Consider the following 23,882-nt stretch of genomic DNA (forward strand, 5'->3'; position numbering starts at 1 on the left):
AGCTACTGCTTTTCCAACCTGCCTCTGCATGTGTTCTCATTCTTATCCAGAAGCAGGTTGGTGGCCTGGGCAGAAAGTTCCACATTTTGTAAGTAGGACCAATGTATTTCATCCTCACCTCTTGTGCCTGAGGTCCTGGGCTTATGCAGAAGTCAGAATGGAAGATACAATGCTTTCCTGGGCAGAAGGGAGCTGTTCCCCACAGCTAGGTCACCCCCTTTGTCTCCTGGTCTTTCTCTGTCTCCCTTTCTTTTCACCTCTGCCCTCTCTCTCCCTCATACTCTCATACACACACAAACACACACACACACACACACACACACACACACACACACACACACACACACACACACACTGACAATTCATCCTGGGCTGTCCAGGCTGGGCCTGTCTCTAAACATCAAACTAGAGGATGGGAAGAAACATGACTGAAAGCAGACAAGGACATCCAATCCCGGGGGAAGGATGGCCTCTCCCTGGACCTGACTCACAAAGGACATTCTGGAGGGCTGAGCCTGAGCCTGTGTCCCCTGAGTCCCCACTCTGCCCACACCATCCCAAGACAGCGTCTCCATGACAGCACAGTGCTTGCCAACCTGGACAATCTTTCCTGCTGTCCTGATCCAAGGGGAATTTGCACAGAAAAGAATGAGGCTCTGGGCTTAGGTAAAAACAAAACAAATAAACAAACAAAAACAGACTAGATGCAATGTGAGCTGGTCCTCCCTGGTCCTATGAGGAGTAGCTCCAGGACCACCCCACCCTGGCTGCCGGCTGATGCTTCTGTATATAGACCTGGGTGGTGAGAAGCAGATGAAAGGTGCCTTGGCCATGACGAGGAGGGGGAGGCTGCCGAGGGAGATATTTGCATCTCTTCCATAAAACTACTTAACAGAATAATTCACTGCCATTTCCAATAACTTCATAGAAAATTGTCCAATAGCAAAAGAAGTTTGGGATGGGACCATTTCTTTCTTAAATATCTCCTTCCTTCTATCCTGTGGTCCAGGGGTGATAGGAGAGCCACCAAGGCTGTGAGAGACGCAGGTCTTGCATTTCCTTACTTAGAGGAATACAGAAGGCACGAGAGGAAAATGTCCCCCGAACATTTCTGACATACTGAATCGAACAGCAAGCTCCTTCCAGCAAAACCTAAGTGTGATGACAGAGAGCTCACTGCCTGGTATGAGTGGAGAGTCTTTCCTCACCCCACGCCTCCCAGGGCTCCACCACAGACTGGGTGCCAGAGATGGTGGCCATGGCCTGCGCTGTCTCTTTGGATTTGGTGCTGGTTACTTTACTCTTCTTGTTTGAAATGGGTATCTGTTGTCACCACAGAAACCATAAGTGGAGCTGTGATTCTAGAAGTAGCTGAGGTGTATGTGGCCCGCAGGTCCAGCCCTCTGATGGAGCGGCTGGCCTTGTGCTAGGATACCTGTGTGTAGGTTTCTGCCAGCGGAGCAGGGTCACCAAACAACATTCCTTGCCACCCTCCCTTAGAGGAGTTGTCTGCAGGTAGACCTTAATGAAGGTTTCATATTTAAAAAATGAAATAAATAAAGAGCTTGAAGAAGAGAAAACCTGACGAAAAGGAAGTGTCAAGGGCAGAATCAGGAAAGGAGTTTTGCCCAGAACCTGGACTCTGGACAGAGCCACAATGTTCCCTGCACTGGGTATGGCTGGAGGAAAGTGGGCAAGGCTAAGCCTTGCAAGGAGGAGCGAGAGAAGAAGGAAGGGAGGATGGGATGGGCCGGGGCCGGTCCCCCCTCACATGCTGGGACAGCAGTCCCCATGGCCCTTGGGGAGAAGCCACAGAGAAACAGGAAGGAATCTGGTCTCCTCTCTTACCCTACAGTTGGTGTCCCCAGGTCAGAGCGGAGGCACAGGGGTGGGTGGGGTGGGGAAGGGCTCTTTGGCGCTGCCCATGCTGTACCCGCTCTGTAGTCAAAATCAGGACTTCAGTGGCCACGGCTGGTACCTTGGCACTTTGTTCAAACATGAAAATGTCCCTTACATTTGTCCTCTGGCTTTAAAACCAAGATACAATGACAATACCATCCCCCACTATAAAACAATGTTGCTCCACACAAGTGACTTGGGTAAATACTAACTGGGAAAAAACCACCTGCCGAGTGGCCAAGTGGGACTCTCCTGCCTCTAGGCTGCAGAAAGGAGAAGCAGGACCCAGGGCACGGACCTCTTTGGGGGTCTCCTGGTGGCAGCGGTTGCTATTCCACCACAACTCCAGGGCGGCCACCAGGCAGGCAAGGAGGAGGCCAATAGCCAGGATGCAGAAGACGCCGGCGAAGCTGTGCAGTTTGAGGGACTTGCCGTCGGCCTGGGCGCTGGTGTGGCTGCTGAGGTCGCAGCGGCCTGTGTGCGGCCACCACTTCTGCTTGAGCACATCCAGGTCCCCAGTGTTTTGCAGCTCCAGGATCCTACAAGATACAACCCACATGAGCCAAACTGCTGGCCTCATCAACACACCACCACAGGGGTTCCTGGCCCCTTCCCCACCATGCTGCCCTCCCCCCCCCCCCCGCAGATATTGCTGAACCATCGCAGCAGCTCTCTGCCTCCGCTTCTCCCCTCCCAATCCGTTCACTCTGCAAGCAGAGTGTCCTCCCCAAAATCCACATTGGGTTTTCTCACTCTCCTTCTCAAAAGCCTCGATGCCCTCTCCCAGCCTGTCCCACTGTCCATGGATAAAGTCCAACCACAAAGCACATAAGGACCCTTCACATGGAATCCTAGGGCAAACTCTGAGCATGAAATCAGGAAATCCAGAAATGAACGAGGGACACACTCAGACTTAAGACATTCATGCTTCTCTTTCAAACTTCAATACGTCTCTCCCACTAGGATTCACCATGTCATTCATTCATTCCATTAAAGGGGCATCTGCATTGTGCCAAGTACGATGCTCAACATTGCTGAGCTTATGGTGTAGACACACACACACACACATTAAAAGAATTAGATGTGGAGACAGAAGCTGTGACCAATACAACAAAATGAACATGAGGTCTAGGAATTGGCTTATTGGGAGGGTGGCCCAGACTGGAGGTACAACCTCCTCAAGGAGGGTGAGAGGTAAATGGAAACCTGAAGGATGGTTAGTCATAAAATAACTCCCTGTCACCTAGCACGTTCTGTGTGTCAAGAAGTATCCTAAGTGCTTGACAAATAGTGTGTCACACTCATGTCAACCCTTCGAGATGGTTACTTCCCTTTTCCCATTTTTACAGAGAAGGAAACTGAGACAGAGAGAGATAAAATATCTTGCCAGTCACTTTGAGGCTGGCAGGGTTAGCATTCAACGAGGAGAAGGAAGAACCTCCGTAAGACTAGACCCATGTTTGAAAGTCTCACCTGGGGTAAATGCCCGGATGTCTGAGAAGCTACAATGTGGCCCGTGAGACTGCAGAGCGGAGCGTGAGAAGGAGGACAGTGAGATGAAGGGTCAAAGCAGGCAGAGCCAAGAACATGGGCTCTGAGAGGGCGGAAGGGAGTGTGCCTTTTATCCTGTGTGCAAAGAGGGGGCAACCCCTCTGCTCTCATATTCCCCAGGTGGCTGGATGGCAGTTTTCCTTTGCTGTGGTGTTTTATGGGCTCCCTCTATAACCCAGGGGTCTGAGCAGTGCGCTAGTGTAGCTGGTAGCCTCCCAGCTCCTCACATCCAAGCTTTTCCATTTGGGGAGGGGGCTCTTTAAGCCCAGCCTCTGGCAATGTGCTCAGCTGACAGCACCTTCTGGACGTCTCTGAGCCCTCTGGGTATACACAGCTTCACAGCAGTGGTTCTTTATAGCCAAGAGAAACTCACTGCCAACTGGTCATTTGAGCAGTCTCTGCCCTGGGTTTGCATTGCAGGCCAGCTGTGAGCACAGGCTGAGGCTGAGATCAGTGACCATGCACAGGCTGTGACTGGTGGACAGGGAGGGTGACAGCCTGGAGGGGGTTCCCTGACCTGTCGGCATCAGGGGTCCAGCATAGCATGGCCTCTCGATGGCTGGGAACAGCCTGACTCAGTGCAAACAGTAGGCTTTGTAAGCACCAGATGTCAGCTGGCTGTCCCCGGACAAGTGACTTGCCCTGTTAACCTCAGCCTCCTCATCTTGGCCACACAGTTCCATGATCCCCGCAACGTGCACAGATCCTTTGGGATAGGGGCTGTGTTTTACTCTCCATGGTTTCTGCTGAGCAAGCCCAGTGGCCAGCACAACTTGGGCTATCAGTGAATGTTTGTTGCATCAATAAATGTGTGAATATATTCACTGAATATTGAAAATGGACCTAAACTAACATGGCTATAGTGAGATAATTAGATAAAGTCCATTAAGTGCCCAGGGCGCATATCAGCACAAAAGACTTGGCATGTGGCTGCACAGGTAGGTGCTTGGTCCTTGAGACAAACCCATGATTTACATGTTGCATTTATGTGGCGTGGGGTCGTCCTAAGTACCCGCTGAGGCCACAGGTCTCTCACATGGATATCCCCTGATTATCTGGGCAGCTGCAGTGTCCCACTACCTCCGCGTGGCTTAGGACACGTTAGGGAAGCTTCATGTCTGTGCGTCCACTGGCTCATGATGACTAGCCATTAATTAAGTCTCTGCTGGCTGCTCCAAGCAGCCTGGGCCTCCGGCACTTACAAGAATCCAGGGTGGGACATGCAGGACCTCAGGGACTTCAAGAAGACTCGTGATTGAAGTACTGACTCACCATGGAGAGACAGCTGAGCACCATGTTCATTGGCACAGATTCTGCTCTGAGGGATGTCAGCTCTAACCCAGACTGCCATCACCCGAGCCCTGTTATGAAACCTCTCAGCTTTAGCTCTCTCACCACTAAAATCTGAGATCATAATAAATGCACCTACCTCACAGAATTATTGAGACAAAATGAAAATACGGAACACATGCAGACCACTCAGCTTGAGATCTGGCAAGTGAGAAGAGCTCCATCCGAGCTGGTTAATACTCTGGTTGCAATCTGACGACCATATTGACCAGCAGCCCTACAGTCCAGTGCTGACATGCGCTGCCTTTTACTGAGAACATGGTGGGGACTGATCAATCTACATTCTTGTCATCCTCATAACAGCCTGCAAAGTAGGTTCTACTACGTCTGTTTTACCTATTGTAGACCTGAGGCTCAAAATCTATTGCAACCGACTTGCCCATTAGAAAGTGGTTGCAATTAGAAAGTGGTAAAGCTCCTCTTCAGAACTGGGTCATGCTGACTCGGGAGGCCATGCCCTTTCCAGAACACCAGGCTGCTAAGTGCAGTCGGCCTGCTCTCTGAGAGTCAGGTTCTGGCCTCAGGGATGGTGAGACTCTGGCCCAAGTATGGCCGTGGGGCCAGATCCCCACTCTTCTGCTTGCTGACGGCAATATCAGGAAGGCTGCTTAATTTTGCTGACGCATCTCTTTTTGCTGCTCTTTATAACTGCATGTATTTTTTATGCCCAATATTATTCTAGGAAGAATGTAAGGCAATTTATAGGAAAACAACAAATAAAATAAAAATCAAAAAGAAAATTAAATGTAAGCAACTGAGGAAAGATAAAACAAGTCACAGGCACAAAATGAGTCCTAAAACGAGGCTAAACTAATGCACACCATAATAATCTATACCGCTTATGAGGAAGCCAGAGCAATAATGGCCACCTCCTGAAGCCAGTTGCTCTATTTTCCAGACAGATATAATTGCAGGTGCTTTCCTCCAGTCAATAGCTGTGGAGCCTGCTACACAGTAGGTACTCTATAAACGGCTATCGAGTCGCTGAACATTTATTGAATGCCCACTCCGCATGCGATGGTCCACAAATGGGTGATAGCTCTCAGCCTCAGCCACACTCAGCTGTAGTCCATAGACCCTGTCCTCTGCCAAAGCCAGAAGGCATATCCTCATTCAAAGAAATAGCTTCGTTCCCAGGATGAAGGGAAAGAAGGTCACCGCAGTTCCAGATAAGCCTGGGATTTGCTATTTACACAGGACCCTTTTTCTGTAAATGGCATGGCACATTGCTTCCTGGGCCTGCCTTTTGCTCCTCTCAGGCATGCCTTAACTGGGGACAGCTCACAGTTCCGTAGGCACCTGCAACAGAGCCTCGAAAAGAGCCATCGGCAGCAGTGAATGGGCAATGTGAGGTCTGAGCAGCCCCGCAAGTAGACACCCATCTGCCCAGGCCAGGATGGGGAGGATGCTTCCAACCCAGGAGGGGCTCCACACGCCACAGAGACAGATGACAATACTTCAGGAGGCCAGCACAGTCTACTGGGGACATTTACCTGCAGTCACAGAGCACACAGACTTCTGATGAAAGTAAAGAGTAATAAATCATTTCTTGCCAGAATACCAAGAAAACTGAACAGGCTACTTTTCTTTGTGGTGACCCATGGAGTCGGGGCAGCAGCCCACAGGGTCTCTATTGGGAGAAATTTTGAATAGAGCCTCATGGTCAGCAAGCATCATAAGGCGCAGGCCTGTTGCAGGCAAGCCTGCCCCCCGGGGCCCCACAACCCAACACTGGCCCTGGTCCATTGCACTCTGGAGTCATGCAAAGCACATCAAATTCCTTCTGCACCCAGCAAGTCTTACGATATTGGGGTGAGCAAGCACCCTCTCCCTATTCATCTCCTTCTTCAGGTTGAGTACTCTCAGGTCCCCCTCTGACCTCATTGGAGATCCTCACTGCCCTGACTCCATTGACCATCCAGCTGGGAACCAAGCTCTCTCCTCTCTCCGGTGCTTCAACGCTCACTTTCAGATCTCAGACTTTCAGATCTCGAAGCAGGGTGAGTGCACAGGGACTCAGCTTCCTTTGTGGGGATCCTGTGCTTCTGTGAGCTCTGTCTTGGGGCACATTAGCTGTCTGGTGCTGCTGCTGCTGCTGCGTTGGCCCCACTAACTCCCTCACCATCTGTTCCAGAGAGATGCTCACAGGTTGATGGTCTGTGGAATGCCCTGAGCCTTCTGTCTCAGAAAACCTACTGGGGTAAACCTCAAGAACACCAGTGTATTATGCACCTGGAGAGAAGCCATTCTTACTTCATGCCTTTAATCTAAGCAATTGATAAATCACGACTCCTCCTTCTCTCTTGTCAGCTCTCTCTGCTCCAGGGAGCAAAGGGAGGCACAGAATGTGTACTTGATTAAAACCTAGGGAAAGCCCAAAAGCCTCATTTAACTTAATTAGTTCTACCCCTTTCCCCAGTTTTGCAAACAAGCCTCTGAATGGATGAGTCACAGGCCCCACTCCTCGGCCTTTCCCAGATGAGGTGTAGGCTCAGGTGCTCAAGATGGGAAGATCCCACTTAAGATCTAGGAGGTAGGAAAAGGGAGGTGATGGGGCTCAGAGGTCTAACAGCAACACGAGCACAGAAGGAGGGCTCAGCGCACCTGCCTTCTTCTTCCAACTCTGCCAGTAGCTGGCTGAGCGACCCCAGGGGTCAGTTACCCTCTGAGACCTTTGGGACATTAAACTGATACTCTCTGATGACTCCTTCCCCTCCAAATGGATGGTCCTCAGTGCTGGAATGAATGTGTTAATCAGGCAACTGGGGTTTGCCCCTAAGCCCGGGCAGGTGTTCACCTTCTCACCTGGATGGACACGTCTGCCACATTTTGGATTTTGGTAGACCAAGACAGAGCCTGTCCTTAGGGACTCTTTTCTGGGCTCTATAGTTATGCCCTCTTCACCCACCAGGATGTCATGTCACAGACATGTGTAAGAGGAGGACCGAAGACTCCACTATCTCTGGGGACAGGAGCCCTTTTTAGTAGGCTGGTTACTGGGAAAAGGCCACTGAGCTTACCTGTGCTCTTCACTTCCACCCTCTCTGGGGAGGCCAGGTCACCTGGTCAAGGACTAAGGTAAGCTCTTGTGGCAGTGAACAGGGGTAGGACGATGGGAGACTATTCTTCTCAAGGAGGTTGGCCAGGTGTCCAGACAGAGAGCACTTGGAAAGTTGATCATGCCCCAGGGAACAGAGAAAATAGGCTCAAGGGACAGACTCGTACCAGAAATCACACAGTTATTGTATGATTGACCTACAGTTAAGTAGGTCAAAACAAACTAGACACTGTACTCATTTCCGGTGGAGGGTATCTGTTTGCCTTGGCTTAGGCTGAATACTCCTGCTTATCCAGCCCTCCGCCCCACTTCCCCAACATGCCTACCATTTGCTAGGGTTAATTACCAGGAAGCTGATCTGGGGAGGACGGAGAAGAGGCAGGTGAAGAGGACCATACCCCTCCCAATTCCGGCAGACAGCATCTGCCCCCCTGGCCCAGGTACTGATGACTCTGGAGTCCTTCTGCTTCTCTGGCCCCACTTTTTTTTCAAGTCTCCACATTGACTCTTCCCACGTTGCATTTATTTTAAGAAGTAACTATTGGGCCCTTGCCAGAGCCAATTAATTGTTCATTTAATTTTAAATGACTGGCTGACTCCTACTCATCCTTCAGGCCTCAGGTGTCACCTCCTCTGGGAAGTTCTCCCTGGTCTCCTTGGTTTGGTCACATGCCTGCCTCCACCCCCAGAATATCCTCTCTGTCACACTTACTGCCCTGTGCTGACTTCGCCTGCTCACATCACAGTTCCCGCCAAGACTATACCCCTTCATGGGAAGAGACCACATACTTCTTCTTCCTTATCCCAGCACCTGGCACGGGACTAGTTGGGGAGGGGTGGAGGAGCAAGTACTGGTACGTAGTCTCGTGCTGAGGAGACTGTGATGAATAAATGAGCTGGCATTGGCTCGTCTCTCCTAAGAGGAGGGTACCCTCCCACCCCAGCACAGGTGGCTGCTGGGCCTACCTCTGGGAGAAGAGGTCCCGGTAGGGGCTGCCATGCTGCAGGGCGATCCCATAGCCCTTGCTGCTGACGCTGTTGCTGATGACACTCACTGAGCAGTCGTCATCTGTCAGGGCTGCGTACTCCACCACGGCCACATCCCATAGGAAGGCGTAATTCCCCTTCTTTGCCTGAAAGACCAAAATCACCATGAAGTCAGGCAGGTCTGGCCTGCTGCATTAGCTTCAAGCAGTGAGGTATCTCCATGGGGGGATTTGAGGGACCCTCCTAAATGGTCCTTCTGCCCACCAGCCAGCACAGCACACTCTTCTCTGATTTTCTGGTGTACAGAGTCCACCACTGTGGTTAGACAGCAAAGGGCATGATGCAGCCCTTGGTAGGTGCCAGTGCAGCACAGCTCACAACGGGGTGGACCTATTTCTCCTATTAGCAGGCTCACCTTGGAGCCTGCAGAAAGGCCGAGCCCAAGGAATTGACATGTTTCCAACCAGATATGTAGGGGGATCATAATAGTATCCATTTAACATTCCTACTTGGAATTTGACTGAGCCTTGGGTAAGCTAAACGTGGGCGATGGCCCTAAATTCAGTGGCCCCGAGTGGCCACGACTTAATGTCTAAATCATGAATGTGCGAGGCCTGGGGAAGAAGCCATTAAGGAGAGGGTCCTGATGATCACGGGGCCAGGCTAGGTTTCCGCCACTCGCTTTGCACTGCACACACAAGAGTGAGCACATCCATACGCACATGCACATGCACACCCATATACGAGTATACACGTGCATGCACGCATGTACGTGCACACGCACAGGATCAGGTTTCTGGTGTCACCATCTATGTCAATGCAACGCGTCATTATTCCACCAGGAATGTGCCTGCGGCCACAGCTAAAACCCTACTTCACACCACCCATTCATAGCAGACACTCAATTCTATTCTGAACCAGAACTCTGACTTTGCCTCGAGTTTGGGCACTCAGAAAAAAAGTGAGCTGCTTTGTTTTGTGGAATGCAAACTAGACATTGTCACTTGGCCAGCTTAAAATTGAGCATAATGCTCTTCATGCAGCAAAGTTCCTGGTTTTATTTCTATAGTGAGCATACACTTCTTTGACTCCCCCCCCCCCCCCCTCTGACCACAGCTCCCATGAGATGTTAGAAAGACCTCAGTCTGGGCTTGGTGGTCAGGCTGAAACGTTACCGACAACAGATGGCCAAGCTGGCAAGCTACAGGCTTTGTGGTGTTGTCAAAGGTGCGTTCCTGTCTCCTTCCTTTATTCAGTTGAGTCTTCGTATCCACTGATATTTTCCAGAGTGCCACGGCTGTTTAGATGAAGCTAGTCAGATTTGAGTTCTCTTGGGACCCTAAGAGCCCACGAGCCAACGTGGCTCATTTTCTCATCAGAATTTTTCGATCAGAAGAATTTGTGGGCAGAATATGGCACTCCCTGGCAGAAATAGGCTGCTCCTAGCCATTCACAGTTTTGCACAATGACCTTGTAAGAAATGACACACTTGTACCACCCGTTGACTTTCACCTCAGGAAGCAATTCAAGTATTACATTAAATCCTCACTCCTTGAAATTGGCCAGGCCCATTTCAGAAGTCCCTAAAGGACTTTGACCCAGGTTACAAAATTACTCGTACACTCATTTCTCTCCCACCACACAGAAAGATAACAGTCTTTGAAATTTTTGTCCTGCTGACAAACAAGTTTTCTCATGAAAAGTTACAAATTTTCAAACTCTTAAGTTACCGAGTTTCTCAGCAAAATGTTGACTTATGACCTAATATTTGGTGTTAGTCTGACTTTGGAGCATTTTATATCCATGCTCACAATTCAACATGACAATCAGACAATGTTATTTGTACAATTTCAAAAGGGCATGTCATGTTGAAGGAAGAATTAAGATCAGGTTCACGTCTACCTTTCAAGTGATATTCCAAAAAGGAAAAAAAAAAAAAAGAAGCTGGACCAGATGGAGTAGAAACGGACTCTGACAAAAGTCTAGCCATCTGAACGGGGCACTAGATTTCTTCAAGACACAAGCATCTGTGACTCCAGTTTGGGCTAAGTGACAGGTGAGCACAGTCGCATGAAAGAAGCTGCATTTATAGTCCTGCTGGCCTAAGTTCAAAAGACAGATAATGTGGAAGGGATGTTGGCAATGTCTCAGCTGCAAATCTCTGCTAATCAAGAAGGCAGCAAAGGAGAGAGGGGAAAGTAGTTCTTCTTGAGATGCCGAATGACCCCAGCTCCTCAATTCCCCATTTGTAATCAGGCACTAAATTTACTGTTATATTTCTTATGTCTGTTTCAAGAAACATGTGCTGATCCCCAATCTCCCTGACAACGCCAGAACGGGGAGGACCTGGAGAGGCCTACGTACCATGTCTTGTATGTGGGCCAAATCAGAAGCTCCAACTGCATGGGGCTCCAGTCTCATGCCACACTCCCCATCACCGACATCCCTTCCTCACTGCCTCATCATCCCAGGGCTTCCTCCTCTCTTAGCTCCACGCTGAGGAAAATGCAGTACCAACCTCCCCTGGACTTCTCAACTTCATCAGTTTCCTCGAAAACTTTTGGGACCTCACAGAGATCTCCCCAGACCTTCCTGGCATGTCACAGACACTGTGTGAGACAGAGGGCTTCTTTGGTCTGACTGTGTTCTCAGGAACAGGTCAGATGCCAGCTATAAGAAGCCCAAACATCATGGCTACATCCCCTTTACATAGACCCTCTTTTTGCCCCCTTGCAGAATGAGCCCCCGCAAAAAATTCTAAGATGTGCCTCTTCCGTGTAGGATCAGAACCAGTTTTACATGTGGCCCCTGATAATTACTTATCCACCTTCTTATTCCGTGCTGCCTATTATTCAAAAGCTCTGGCTTCTTCATATGTAGGGGATGCCAGACATATCAAACATCTGCCTCCAGGAGAGCCAAGAATTTCCTCTTTCTCTCCCCTTGTATCACAAGTTCATCCTCTTATTTCTTGAGTTTGAGAATTTCCACCATTTTGCTCCCAGGTCCAGCTTCCTCCTCTGTTGGCTCAGCCTCTTACCTATTCTCTACTTCCACTGGGAAGACCTTTCTATCCCTCTCCCTCCACTTTCCGTCCCCTCAACTCCATGTCAGAGACCTCTCCCACTTTGAGACATTTTCATTTCTTATTTGTATTAACTACTCATTTCTGTTGAGGATTTTTTTTCCACTTTCCTAGATGATTTGCCAATGATTTCCATAGCTCTGGAAGAATCTTGGGCTGTAGTCCCAGGACCCACGCTAGCCCTAAAGGGCTCTCTAGGTTTCTATGCAGAAACAAAAATATAAATATCTATAACGTAAGTAGTGGAAAACAATAGCATGGGTACACTGTCATTACTGTTCTGTATACACATGAAATGTAACACGCAAAAAGATGAACAGGATTGGTACATAACTGAGTGGGATAAGGGAGTTTAGGACAAGCTGATTAAAATGTTTTCTTTATTCTTGTTACACAGTCTATGCTATCATATACTACATAGGCACCAAATCTTATCTCCATCCTCCTGTGTGCCCTTGGTGCCTGGAGGTGCCCTTGCCCATCCACAGAACACAAGGCCTGGCAGAGCTCTCCCTTTTCACAGGGCACTGGCTCCCAGACACTACCCAAACACTTGGGAAAGTGTCCTTTATATCCTTGGCCTGCATCTGAACATTTTGCTTCATTTCATTTTCCCCTTTTGCTTATAAAAAAATAAAACAAAAGGTACTTGGTTCACACATAAAAAGAAAAGATATGAGGACTTTAGAGAAAGGAGGAAAGAACAGCTTTGACATTAGAGAAAGTCAAGGGCATCGGGGCATCCATTCGCGGGATGCCAGGACAACAGCAGGTAGACAGACCACCCCTGGCTTGTCTCCCAGCAAGCATCTTAGCAGACAGGATCCAAGCCCTTCCCTGAAGCCCTCTCCGTCCCCAGTCCACCCACACACCAGAGCGCTACAGATGGAAAGGGACAGAGATCATGAGGGTGTCTGTCCCCAGTGCTTAGAGCATCCTCCTTCACATTTGGGGTAACATAGTCAGCCTATATCACTAGAGGAAGCTTAAGCACCATCAACAAAGCCAGGAGTGAGCTGGGATGCTGGATGACTTGCTCTCTGCTGCCCCACACTGGTAATAAAATGAGATTGCATAGCCTTTCATTGCACCACTGGTCCCGCCCGGCCCAAAACTCCCTTGGAGCACAAACTTTCAGAGACAATAGCCTTCAAGACAAGAACTTCATTAAGCTCTTCTAATTGCTTTTGGAAAGGGGCAAGCCACCACATTGTTACTGAAATGAGAATGCTGGGGCTGCCCAACATCAAACACGAATGTTTACTGGAAAGGAAGTGCTGAAGGAAATCAGGCATCTGCAGTGCCAGGTACAGGGAAGGTGCTGGGGCCTTCAGAAACCTGATTCTCTTTCCATCCATGGTATAACTCTGAAGGGCAGAACATTAATCCCATTTTACAGATGAAGTAACTGAGGCTCAGGAAAATTAAGTAACTTGTCCCAAACAAATGGAGCCAGTGAGTAGCAGAACCAGATGGACCTGACGTTCATCTGCTTCCAAAGAAGCCTGTGCTCTCCTTCTGCCCTGCCTGGACTCATGAAGGGAGAGCTGGGGAAATAGCTCCCCATTTCCCCACCCTCTGAGCAGTTCCCAGAAGAATGCTGCTGGTGACAGAACACACTGAAATGGCAATGACTGTCTGTCTCCAGCTTTACAAACAGTTGGTTCATGGAGCTGTTGAAACACTGGCAGAGGGAGGATGCGGGGGCCTGCACCATCTCTGGATGGAGTCGTTAGGATATTGGGGACTCCTTTGGGACATTATTCTTCCTCACGTGCTTTCACCATCCAGTGGCACACACAGTGCCTCTCCTTAGCCAGCCTTCACCCAACAAAGCAGGCTCAGCTCTCGAGCATCCCATGTCTTAGCTCCTCTGGTCACGCTCATGAAATGGCAACTCATTGCCACACACAGCCTGCACCCTGGCTCAGTGATACCTGGATTACACATGGTGCCAAATCACCAGATGCAACAGTACAAGCCCAGGCCATCTGTGGAGAAACAGACAATTTTACATTCTGCTGGTAGGAGTGTGGGTTAGCATGATATTTCGGGAATGGCAATTTGGTGGGAGAATCAAATGCTTTTAAACGTGCATACATGGCGATTCTACCCCTCGGGATTTATCCTAAGAAATAACTGAGTTCCTGAAAAGATGTTGGCACAAAAGTTTTCAGGGCCACACTGTTTAAAATAGCAAGAATTGGAAACAATATGAATGTTCAATAACTGAGAACTAGGAAATGACAGTATTAGGTGATGGAATATTATGTTACCATTATGATGGTGTTTTAAAAGAGCACTCATTATTAAGGGGAACAATTGTCTATGGTAAACAAGAGCCAACCTGGGTTCTGGACTCCCACTGTTTGGATTCGAATCCCAGCCCCACTGCTTGCTGGCTGTGAAATGGTTCATCCCTCACAGAGTTCCAATGAGGATGATGTTTCTCATTACACGTGGCATGCTTGGGGACTTTTGACTGGCATATGGTTAAGTACTAAAGATTAGGTTGGTGCAAAAGTAAGTGCGGTTTTTGCAATTATTTTTAACCTTTAAAACCGCAATTACTTTTGCACCAACCTAATAAATGACAACCAGTATTAATTATACTGTTTAGTGAAAAAGAACCTGTTATAATAGAGTATTTACATTGTGATAGCCTTTTTAAATTATTATATAAAAACTTTCTGTTTATGAAGAATCAAATCCAAACACCAAGTACAAACAAGGGTGCTCTTTGGGTGATGCCATCATGGATGACTTCCTTCAATGCTTTGTGCTGCCCGTGTTTGCTCCAGCTCAGCAAGCGTTTCTTGTGTGTCTGCAGCTGTCCAAGAGGGTAATGTTAACGATTCAATCTCCTTCCTTGAGCATAGTGTAGTGAAAAGAGCAGGACAAACCCACTGCCCCACCCCAGCTCTTTGGGGAACTTAGTCTCAAGGGCTAATAATGGCTTCCTAGAGGATTATTCTGAGTGTGTAATTACAGAACACAACGCACCGTGCCTGGTATATGCTGAGGGCTCGACACAAGCTCCGTCTCCTCCTCCTTCCTACAGTCCCCAGCTTGATTCGAATCCATCTGTCAGCTGTTACTGAAACATCTTTTCTCCCACCCACTCCTCTCCTGCCAGTCATTCTTCCACTTTGAGCAAGTTAGTGACATGTTCTGTTAGTGTGTATGTGAGTGTACACATGTATGTATGCACTTGTGTGTTCGCACATGCGTGTGTGTATAACCACCACAGCCCCCAAAGAAGCCGCAGAGAACTGAAGTCAGTTACGAAGCACATGGAGAACCACAAAGGGTTTAGGAAAATCAGACCTTCAGCTAGAGATGAGGAGCCTACCTCTCCCTGGTCTCTCAGAACAGTGGGAAAAGGTTGTCCAAAGTGATGTAAAAATGCTGGGCAGACCATCAGCAGATGTTCACAGCCCTCCAGGAGGCTATAAGGAAACCTTTCACCCAACGAGTGAAAGACAATGACCCTTTACTGGATCAGCCCCTGGACCAGCAAAAGCAGGCAAACCAGGGCAGGCTCAGTGGGAGGGGCACATGGCAGCTGAGCTCACCCACAATTAGTGTAATGGCTGCTTTCCTGCGGTGTCCACAGGGTACAAAGTCAATTAGGATCCTGGCTTTAAACCAGAGTGAACAGAATGGAGCTGGACAATGAGATAACACAACCAAAGGGGTGGCAAGGCCATCTGGTGTGTGTGTGTGGTGGGGGGAGGCGGGGTGCTGTGTGTGTGTGTGTGTGTGTGTGTGTGTGTGTGTGTGCGCACATGGCCATGAACACTGGCATGACAGCAACCCTGCAGGTTTGTCACGATGGTCCCAGTGAGGCTGCCCATTACCTGGGCAAAAAGACCTAGAGGATGGAGACGTCCCAAGGCTACAGCACAGACAATGGCTACAGACAGCCAGGCAATAAGCCTGCAAGACAATTTCCGCAAAATATCACCTGTCCCATCCTGGTATTTCTGTGTCCTGGAGTGACCCAATCAGTAGGGAGGAGCACAGCGAGGGCCAGAGAAAGTGGCACGTAATTCCTCAGGCCACCAATGCCCTTGTTCTTATAGGATCTTCCCGTTGATTCCTTAGCTTTCTTTATAGAATCTTCAACCCTACTTCATAAAAAGCATGGCGTGGTATGTGAGTGAGAGCAAGGGTCTAGAGACAGGCCGACCAGGCCCTTCCCTTGCGTCAGGTCAGCCACCTGAGCCTTCTGATCAAGAGTGACCCCTTTGGGAAGACAGGACTAGCAAGCCTCACAGGCTCGTCACAGAAAGAGACAGCATGGCAAGTGTCTGAGGCACTGAAGGAACACAGACAGTAAGACGCTATCCTCACGATCGTGATAATCATCACTAGCATCATCCTAGAGCTGAAAGGTTGGCTCCTCATTAAAATGCAATTGTCTCGGGAGAAATCACATTTGAAAGTGTCCTTAGCCATCAGCCTGGTAAATTAGAGGGACTGTTAGACTGGGTCACAGTCTTGGCCCGGTGACTGACTCACTACCGATTTATATAAATGGAAGAGAGTCCAGAGAGGCCTTAAGGTCTTCTCCAGCTTTAACATTCTCAACGTCTATCATATAGACCAGTGGTTCTCAAAACATTTTCACTGAACTACTGGAAAATGTATAAGAAATGGAGGACTTATGAGAAAGGTAAACTCTCAGGCTCCGTACCAGACCGCCTGAATAAGAGACTCTGGGAGTGTGGCCCAACGATCTATGTTTTCACAATCTCTCTAGGTAATCCTGATGGTGCTAAAGTTGAGATCCTATGATACAGACCTCTGTGTCAATTAGCTTCTGATCTTCCCTTGTAAGCATGTTTAGAAAGGGGGAGAATATTACGGCTCTAGGGTCTTGGATTAGGGCACTAAATATTAATCAATAGCAGAAGAGAAATGATAGAGTTGAAAGACCAAGACTATTGCAAACAAATATTAGAGGAAAGTCACATGTTTCATCTTCTTCCTATGAACTCTACTTGGTGCTTTCCCATCCAGTCTCTTCTTAGAAAGTTGAGGACAAACTTCCACAGTACAAACTATGTCCAGTTTCCAAGGGAATCAAGGCTCAAACAGGACTGTGCCCAAGACCACAGAATCAGCTACTGGCAGAACTTGAACACCTTCCCAGGTCTCTGACTGCAAATGGCCTTACCCTCTCCCACATCAAAAGCTTAACATCAGTAGCTCCAAAGGGCCACACAGAATTCCCTGAGCAGTTGTCTCAGTTATGCTGCTGCTTTTTATTTTCTCTCCTGCTGACAGATTCTGGCCAAATTTTTGATAATGATGTATGGCTCCAGCACGTGACGCTATAAGGCTTTCTGGCTACATTCCCTTTTAGGGCCTCTGGCACTCTGGCAAGAAACAGCCTTATTTAGTAAACCAAGTATTATCTTACTGGGAGAAGGTTTCTCAGCTCTCCAAGTGATAATGGGCTGATTTGGTACAAAGGAAACAGAAAAGTCCTAACTTGGAAGAATCAACGGCTCCTTCCTTGAAGTCTGAAATTGCACACCCTCAGCAAAACCAGGGGCCGTAAAGAACCTTCTCAGCAGGGCAAAGGCACACATTGATTTTCAATGATTTGTCAAAATTTTAAATTGTCCGCAGACCATGATAAACAACAATCTAATCTGAGTTATTCCCTGGGAAAGATTAAAAATGAGCTAAAAGAAAGAGTAAATTGGCCTGCCTAGATACAAAATAGATTACAAAGAGAAAAGAATATGGAATGAAAAATGTCATCCTAGGGAAGGGAAACAAACTGAGAATACATGAATCCAGGCAGCACAGAGGACAGGCATCCATGTGCTCAAACATGCCACAAACACATGAACAGGCACACGGATAGGACCATGCAGATACTCCCTGGGTACACACACACACACATACACACACACACACACACACACACACAGAAGGAAGGAAGCCCTTTCACTGCCCAAGCATGATGCCAGGCATACACTTGGTGCTGAATAAATATCTGTAAAACGATTAATGAAGAAGAGTCATAATGACAATCACCATTCATTCAAGCATATGTTCTCAAACTTGAGAGGGCATGAGAATCACGTGGAGGGCATGTTGAAATACAGGTTACTAATCTCTCCCTGCTGCCCACCCCCAGCTCCTCATTCATTAGTTCTAAAGGGGGCCCACGAATTTCATTTCTAACATGTTCCCCGATAATGCTGAATTTGCTGGTCCAACCACCACACTTTGAGAACTACTGTGTTAAAACATACTCTACAAGGCATTGCACTAATCCCTTCACATAACCTCTAATCTTTACAAGAATTCTGGGAAGCCCAGCATTGTTATTCCTATTTTTGAGAGGAGATAACTTTTGTTCAGTAGTTAGTTAACTTGCCCAAGATTTCATCTCTGATATAAGATGAATTTAAGAACCAAATATAGTTCATGTTAACACAAATCCCATACTCTATTCGCTACATGAATTTGACTTAACTGAGAATTTGCTTCATTGAGATGAAGTTCAAGGGAGACTCGTGAAACTGCACCCTGAGGCCAGAGTGGCTTTATCATCTGTGGCCAACTCCTCTCAGTGTTTCTTTAGCCATAAAGGGTTGTCGGGAACTGGCTACTCGGACTACACTGGAAGGAGAGTGAAGCAGTAAAATTGCCTGTGATCACAATTAATATTAAAGACTATTCCATAATGTGTTGGGAGACCATCCCTGTGGAGTTTATGTTGAAGAGTCTCATTCTGTAACCCCATTTGTGGCTAAGTATTCCTTTATGGCCTTTGCTAAAATGTCAGCCTTGAGACAGAGAACTCACATAATCGCCTTAAAGCACAAAAGAGGTCACATTTTGACCAAAAAGATCCTAATGGACTCCCATCCCTCACAGAACAAGCTCTGAGCTCTACTTGTCAGGATGTACAGCTTTGTAAAGTCAAAGAATCAGAACGCTTTGCCACTAGAGGAGCCTGGCAGGAGCACTGTCATATTAGAAGCCGGCCGCACAGCCCAGGAATGACAGCACTCACTACAAAGAGTAGTGATCCGCCCTCAGCACTTCTCGTGAACTACCTGAGGTCTGAGATCTGGGTCCTGCAGAGTAAGTTCAAGATCTCTTCCTTATGGTGATTCTTAAAACAGTAGAGATACCAAATATCACTGCTGAGGACTTTCCTTACCATTTCTGTTTCCTTTATCTGATCCGTGAAGGCATGCTTTTCAGAGCGTTTATTGTTTTTATTACTCTTCCTGATCTGAGTCATCCACCACTCGTCTCTCACTCTCTGCCTCTCTCTCTGTCTCGGTCGAGCTCTGTGTGTGTGTGTGTGCCTGTGTGTGTGCCTGTGTGTGTGTGTGTGTGTGCGTGCATGTGTGTGTGTAACATGACAAAAATTTTAAATGTAGGGTTCAAAGTCAATCTTAATATCTGTATATCGGAGAGTAAGGAGACTCTCAGAGCTACCCATCCCAGTGCAAACCACTATTTCTACTCAAATAGGTTTTATATTATTGATGATGAGAATAATGATGTTGATGATGGTAATAATAGTAGTAATAATAATAAACACATGATGGCAGAAAGAGTCTGATAATCTTTGGGCAAATTGTTCAACCTTTTTGAGTTTTGCATTCCTTATTTTCAAAAGGGAAATATCATAAAATACCCTGAAGGGTAAAGATAAAATACATAAGCACAATGTAACACATAATAACTTTTTATAAATGTTATTTTCCTTCCCTCTTTTTCCCTTTTTGTTCCTGGACAAACAACATTATACTAACAAAACGGAAATAAAAATAAGCTAAACAAAAATTGCCAAGGAACTGGCTGATGCAATAAATCAAAATTGTTTTCATAAGCAATCGCGTCTTGATTTTAAAGTAATCAAATAACAAACAATTCAGTTCAAAATGCAAAAACTTAAGTCATAAACCCAAAGGAACAAATAGAATGGAATCAGCCGACATTTGTAGCCAGCACTAAGGTGAAGCGTATCAGACCTGGGTACAAAGCAAATTATGGGGCAGAGGAAATCTGAAAAATGAAATCAGGTTTAAGAGGAGTGAACATCTTTCCACCCCTCTAATGAGGAGTTTGAAAATAATCAAAGTTAGCAGGATGGCATGGATATTGGTTTGATTCCAGAGCTTACCCTACCAAATTATAAAAATCGCAAAAGAAAGTAATTGAAGAATTCATAATGTGATTTGCTTGGCAATGTTCAAACCCAAAGCAAAGTAATTTAATAAGGGAGGTACAGTGGGGGCTTTCCTTGATCTTTGAGCTGTATTATCCCAAACCAATCATCATCAAACAGAATTAAGTAGCAGGGTATTATAAAGGGGCCAAGTTAGTCAACTGTATGGGAACCTGCTCCAGGAGACAGACCCAGCCCCTCTGCCCAACCTGCCCTCCTCACTCCTTCTTGCTCTCCCTGCAACTGGGTGCCAGCAATTCTGCTCATTCATGTTGAAGAAAGATGTACGTGGCTGCATTTCTGCATAGTCTCATTTCTTACTCATTGAACATTTATTTTGTTTGATGTTTAAAAGGATAGAAAGCTTTTAGCTGTCCATGTGTTTTGCCCCTGTGCCTACCTCTGCTCTAGGCCCTGGGAACAGACAGACAAATGAATAAGAGACAGAGCAGGCCAGGCCCGAGGGAGGCTCTGCGTCTAGTTAGGAAAGTGACAGAGTAGAGCCCCAAGGATGAGGTGACGTGTGAAGAAGCTGTGCTCTAGGATGCACAGTGTGTTAAGGGTGCTCCTGGTCCTGTTGGCAGGATGGAGGAGCTCCAGGTGGGGCTCAGGGGAAGTAAATGTTTGGGCTAAGGCTGGAGGAATACCCAGGAACCAGCTTGGTCCATAAAGGAAGAGAGCGGTGTTCCACACAGCATGTAGTGTGGTGTACGAAGGAAGGTGCAGAGAGGGGAAGGAACCACTCAGGTTTCCCTCCTGTGTCTAGAATACACAGTGAGTGGCAGGAAGAGGAGGTGAGGCTGCACTTTGATCATGCATCTCCTCCATTTCTGCAGAGTGTCACAGGGTAATGCTACAGGCATTAGAGTAAGACAAACACTGTGTTCAAACCCTGGGTCTGGTAGTTTGGGATTCTAGGTCCAAGCCTCAAGCTTGATTTTCAGCAAGTCCCTTGCCTTTCTCGAACTTTAGTTCCCTCATTAATAAACAGATTGTGTTGAAGCACAATTGAGCTAAGGCATGGGAGAAACTTATCACCACACATGATCCATTCCGGGCCTTCCTAATGATGGCCATTATGATTAAATCAATCTCCTGATTGTCCAAACATTGAACTGAGGCCCAGATGGAAAGAACGAAAACCCTGCCTGAAGTAAGAAAGGTAACAAAAATCTTTTATTTTTGACAACATACTGACCAAGATCAGTCTTTGTCTTCACTTTGACCCTACACCAATTCTAACTCAATTTTAGAAGGATCAAGCACTTTTACATATTAATTGAGCTTGGCACTAGTAAATACATTGATGAAATAAAAGATATAATATTTCAAATAGTTAATTGCTGTAGAAATACACGTTTGAGAAAGGGATTAATATGTGCATCAATTCTGATTATTAAAAAAAGGCAGATCTCCAATGGTCCTCAAATCCACCAAAATCCATTGATCACTGATGACAGTGCCTAATGTGAGCCACAGGGGGTGCAGGGGGGAAGAGTTAAAAAGGAAGTGATTTCTTCTCCACTTCAGTTACCAGAATAGAAAAAAAAAAAAAAAATACAGCAAAAATATATATGTACCTATATAAAGAGAAAGAAAAAGGAAAAATCACAATAAGGGATATGAAAAAATTAGAAAAATATCAATTTACAAAAAGATTTTTCCTGTGAAAGACAAATCTATAAGGCTTTGATAAAAAAACAAAAGCAAAAAAATAAAACTCTGGTAACCTTGCCAGTGACCTGGCCAGAAAGCTCAGAAAGCTAAATGAACACTATCACTAATACCTACCACCCTGTCTTACTCAGTGGTGGAAGAACTTCTCAGAACTGTTTGTCTCAATTGGCCATTTAATTTTAATAATAAAAGACTAGTGAATGAATACAATGTATTGTAAAACCTTCTGAAGAAGGAAAGAAGAATGTTTTGTGGACCGTTTGTTTTTTCATGTGTGTGGCACTTTTTAAGTTATTAGTTTTTTTAGAATCAGTGCTTTTTTTAATAGAAACAACTTGACCAAAAATCTGTCACAAAATTTTGAAACCCATTAAAAGAAAGTTTAATGAGAAAAAAAGATAAAACACTGAAGCCTGAGTATTCTTTTGATTCCAAAGACAAGAATAAAATTAATTCAAAGCCTTACTTTTGGCACTACTCAGTAATATTTGTAGAGAGCTATAAATGTCTATATCCTTTTTTGACACCAAAATTCTACTTTTAAGAATTTGACTTGAAGAAATAAATATAATAACTGAAAATCCATTGTCATAATGATGTTCATTATAATATTATTTATATTTGTGAAAAATTGGAAATGACCCAAATGACAATTGAGAAGAAAATGTTTAAATAAATTATTTTATATCTATTTGATGAAATATTAATTAGCCACTAAAATGACTTTTATAAAGCTTTACAGCAGTGTTGGAAAAATGCAGGATAAATTATAGTTTCTATAACATCATATTTATGTAAAATTTTTATAGATTAAAAAAATAAAAACTTAGACAAAGACAAGAATTCCTAGCCCCTAATTTAAGTGGTGAAAAAACATGATTGATTGGTCCTTTTTTGCTTATTTTTAGGAATATTTGAAACTTTTCATAATGGTATTATTACTTTTAAATTATAAATGTATTAACTTAAAATTTCCTCTCAAAACCGCTTACCATTTTAAATGTTGCCATGGATTGGGGGATATTTAACCTTAATGAACCTGGAGTTGGGCTGGACCAGAGTTAAAGTATGTGAAGAAGGTTCAATCATAATAAGTAGCCAAGGCACTTAGAACTAAGCCTGAGATCCCAAGGGGTTCAGTAGACAGTGACTGTAAAGCAGGAAAACACAAATGCCTGCAATCTCCTCCAAGGAAACTATACATTTAGTAGAACTAATAACGGGTTTTGTTCATGTGGTGTTCAACTGTCTTTTTTGCCTCTTTGTTTCCATCTTCTTTGTGTGTATATTTTATTTCCTGTTTGCCAGTTTTATACCATATTCTCAATGTGTATATTCAAAACAGAAAAGACATTAGATATTTGGATTGCAAAATGTGTGTGCATGACAGGGCTACCTGTGGAAGCTTTCCTCAGCCTCACTAAGCAGAATAAATCCCAGCTCTCTATTCCAATAGCCTTTTCCAGGTTAAATCACAGTCATTTGCTATCCTCTAGTACTCAGTAGGGATGCCTTAAAGAAAATGACTAAGTCTGATGCTTTATATTTTGAGCTGAATTATAATGAAAACACAACATGTAAAAATCCATGGGATTCAACAAAAGCAGTGTTTAAAGGGAAATTTATAGCTTTAAATGCATATACTATGGAAGAAAATGAGTATAATCAATGATCTAAAGTTTCAACATTAAGCAGCTAGAAGAGGTAAGAGCAAATTAAAACCAAAGTAAATAGAAGAAAAAAATTAACAGTAAAGCTGAAGTCAATAAACTATAATAGAGAAAATCAATAATGTCAAAGTTGGTGTTTTGAAAGGAAAATTATGTTCATGGAGTAGAAGACTCGGTATTATAAAGATATCACTTTTTCCCAAGATGATCTATAGATTTAATATAATAGCTAGCAAAAGCTCAAGATTTTTAAAAGAAATTGACAGGATGATTCTAAAATTTAAGTGGAAATGCAAAGGATCTAGAATTGTCCAAATAATCTTGTAAAAAACAATGACAAACTTGGAGGACCTAAACTACCTGATTTAAGGAATGTAGTTAAGGAATAATTAT

At 45.6% G+C, this 23,882-nt stretch overlaps 1 protein-coding gene across 1 annotated transcript in view; it reads right to left on the reverse strand.

Annotated features, from left to right (window-relative positions):
* The window catches only part of GRID1 (glutamate ionotropic receptor delta type subunit 1), a 702,359-nt gene that overhangs the window by 8,326 nt on the left and 670,151 nt on the right, over nt 1-23,882 (reverse strand). Inside the window, exons 14-15 of the mRNA XM_074339722.2 lie at nt 8,825-8,991; nt 2,198-2,438 (exon numbers count right to left, since the gene is read on the reverse strand). Coding sequence (XP_074195823.2) covers nt 2,198-2,438; nt 8,825-8,991 — 408 coding nt within the window. The remainder of the gene's footprint in view (nt 1-2,197; nt 2,439-8,824; nt 8,992-23,882) is intronic.

This window comes from Rhinolophus sinicus, chromosome 15 (genome assembly GCF_057876585.1).
Source record: "Rhinolophus sinicus isolate RSI-liver-muscle chromosome 15, RSI-T2T, whole genome shotgun sequence".
NCBI classification, from domain to species: Eukaryota; Metazoa; Chordata; class Mammalia; order Chiroptera; family Rhinolophidae; genus Rhinolophus; species Rhinolophus sinicus.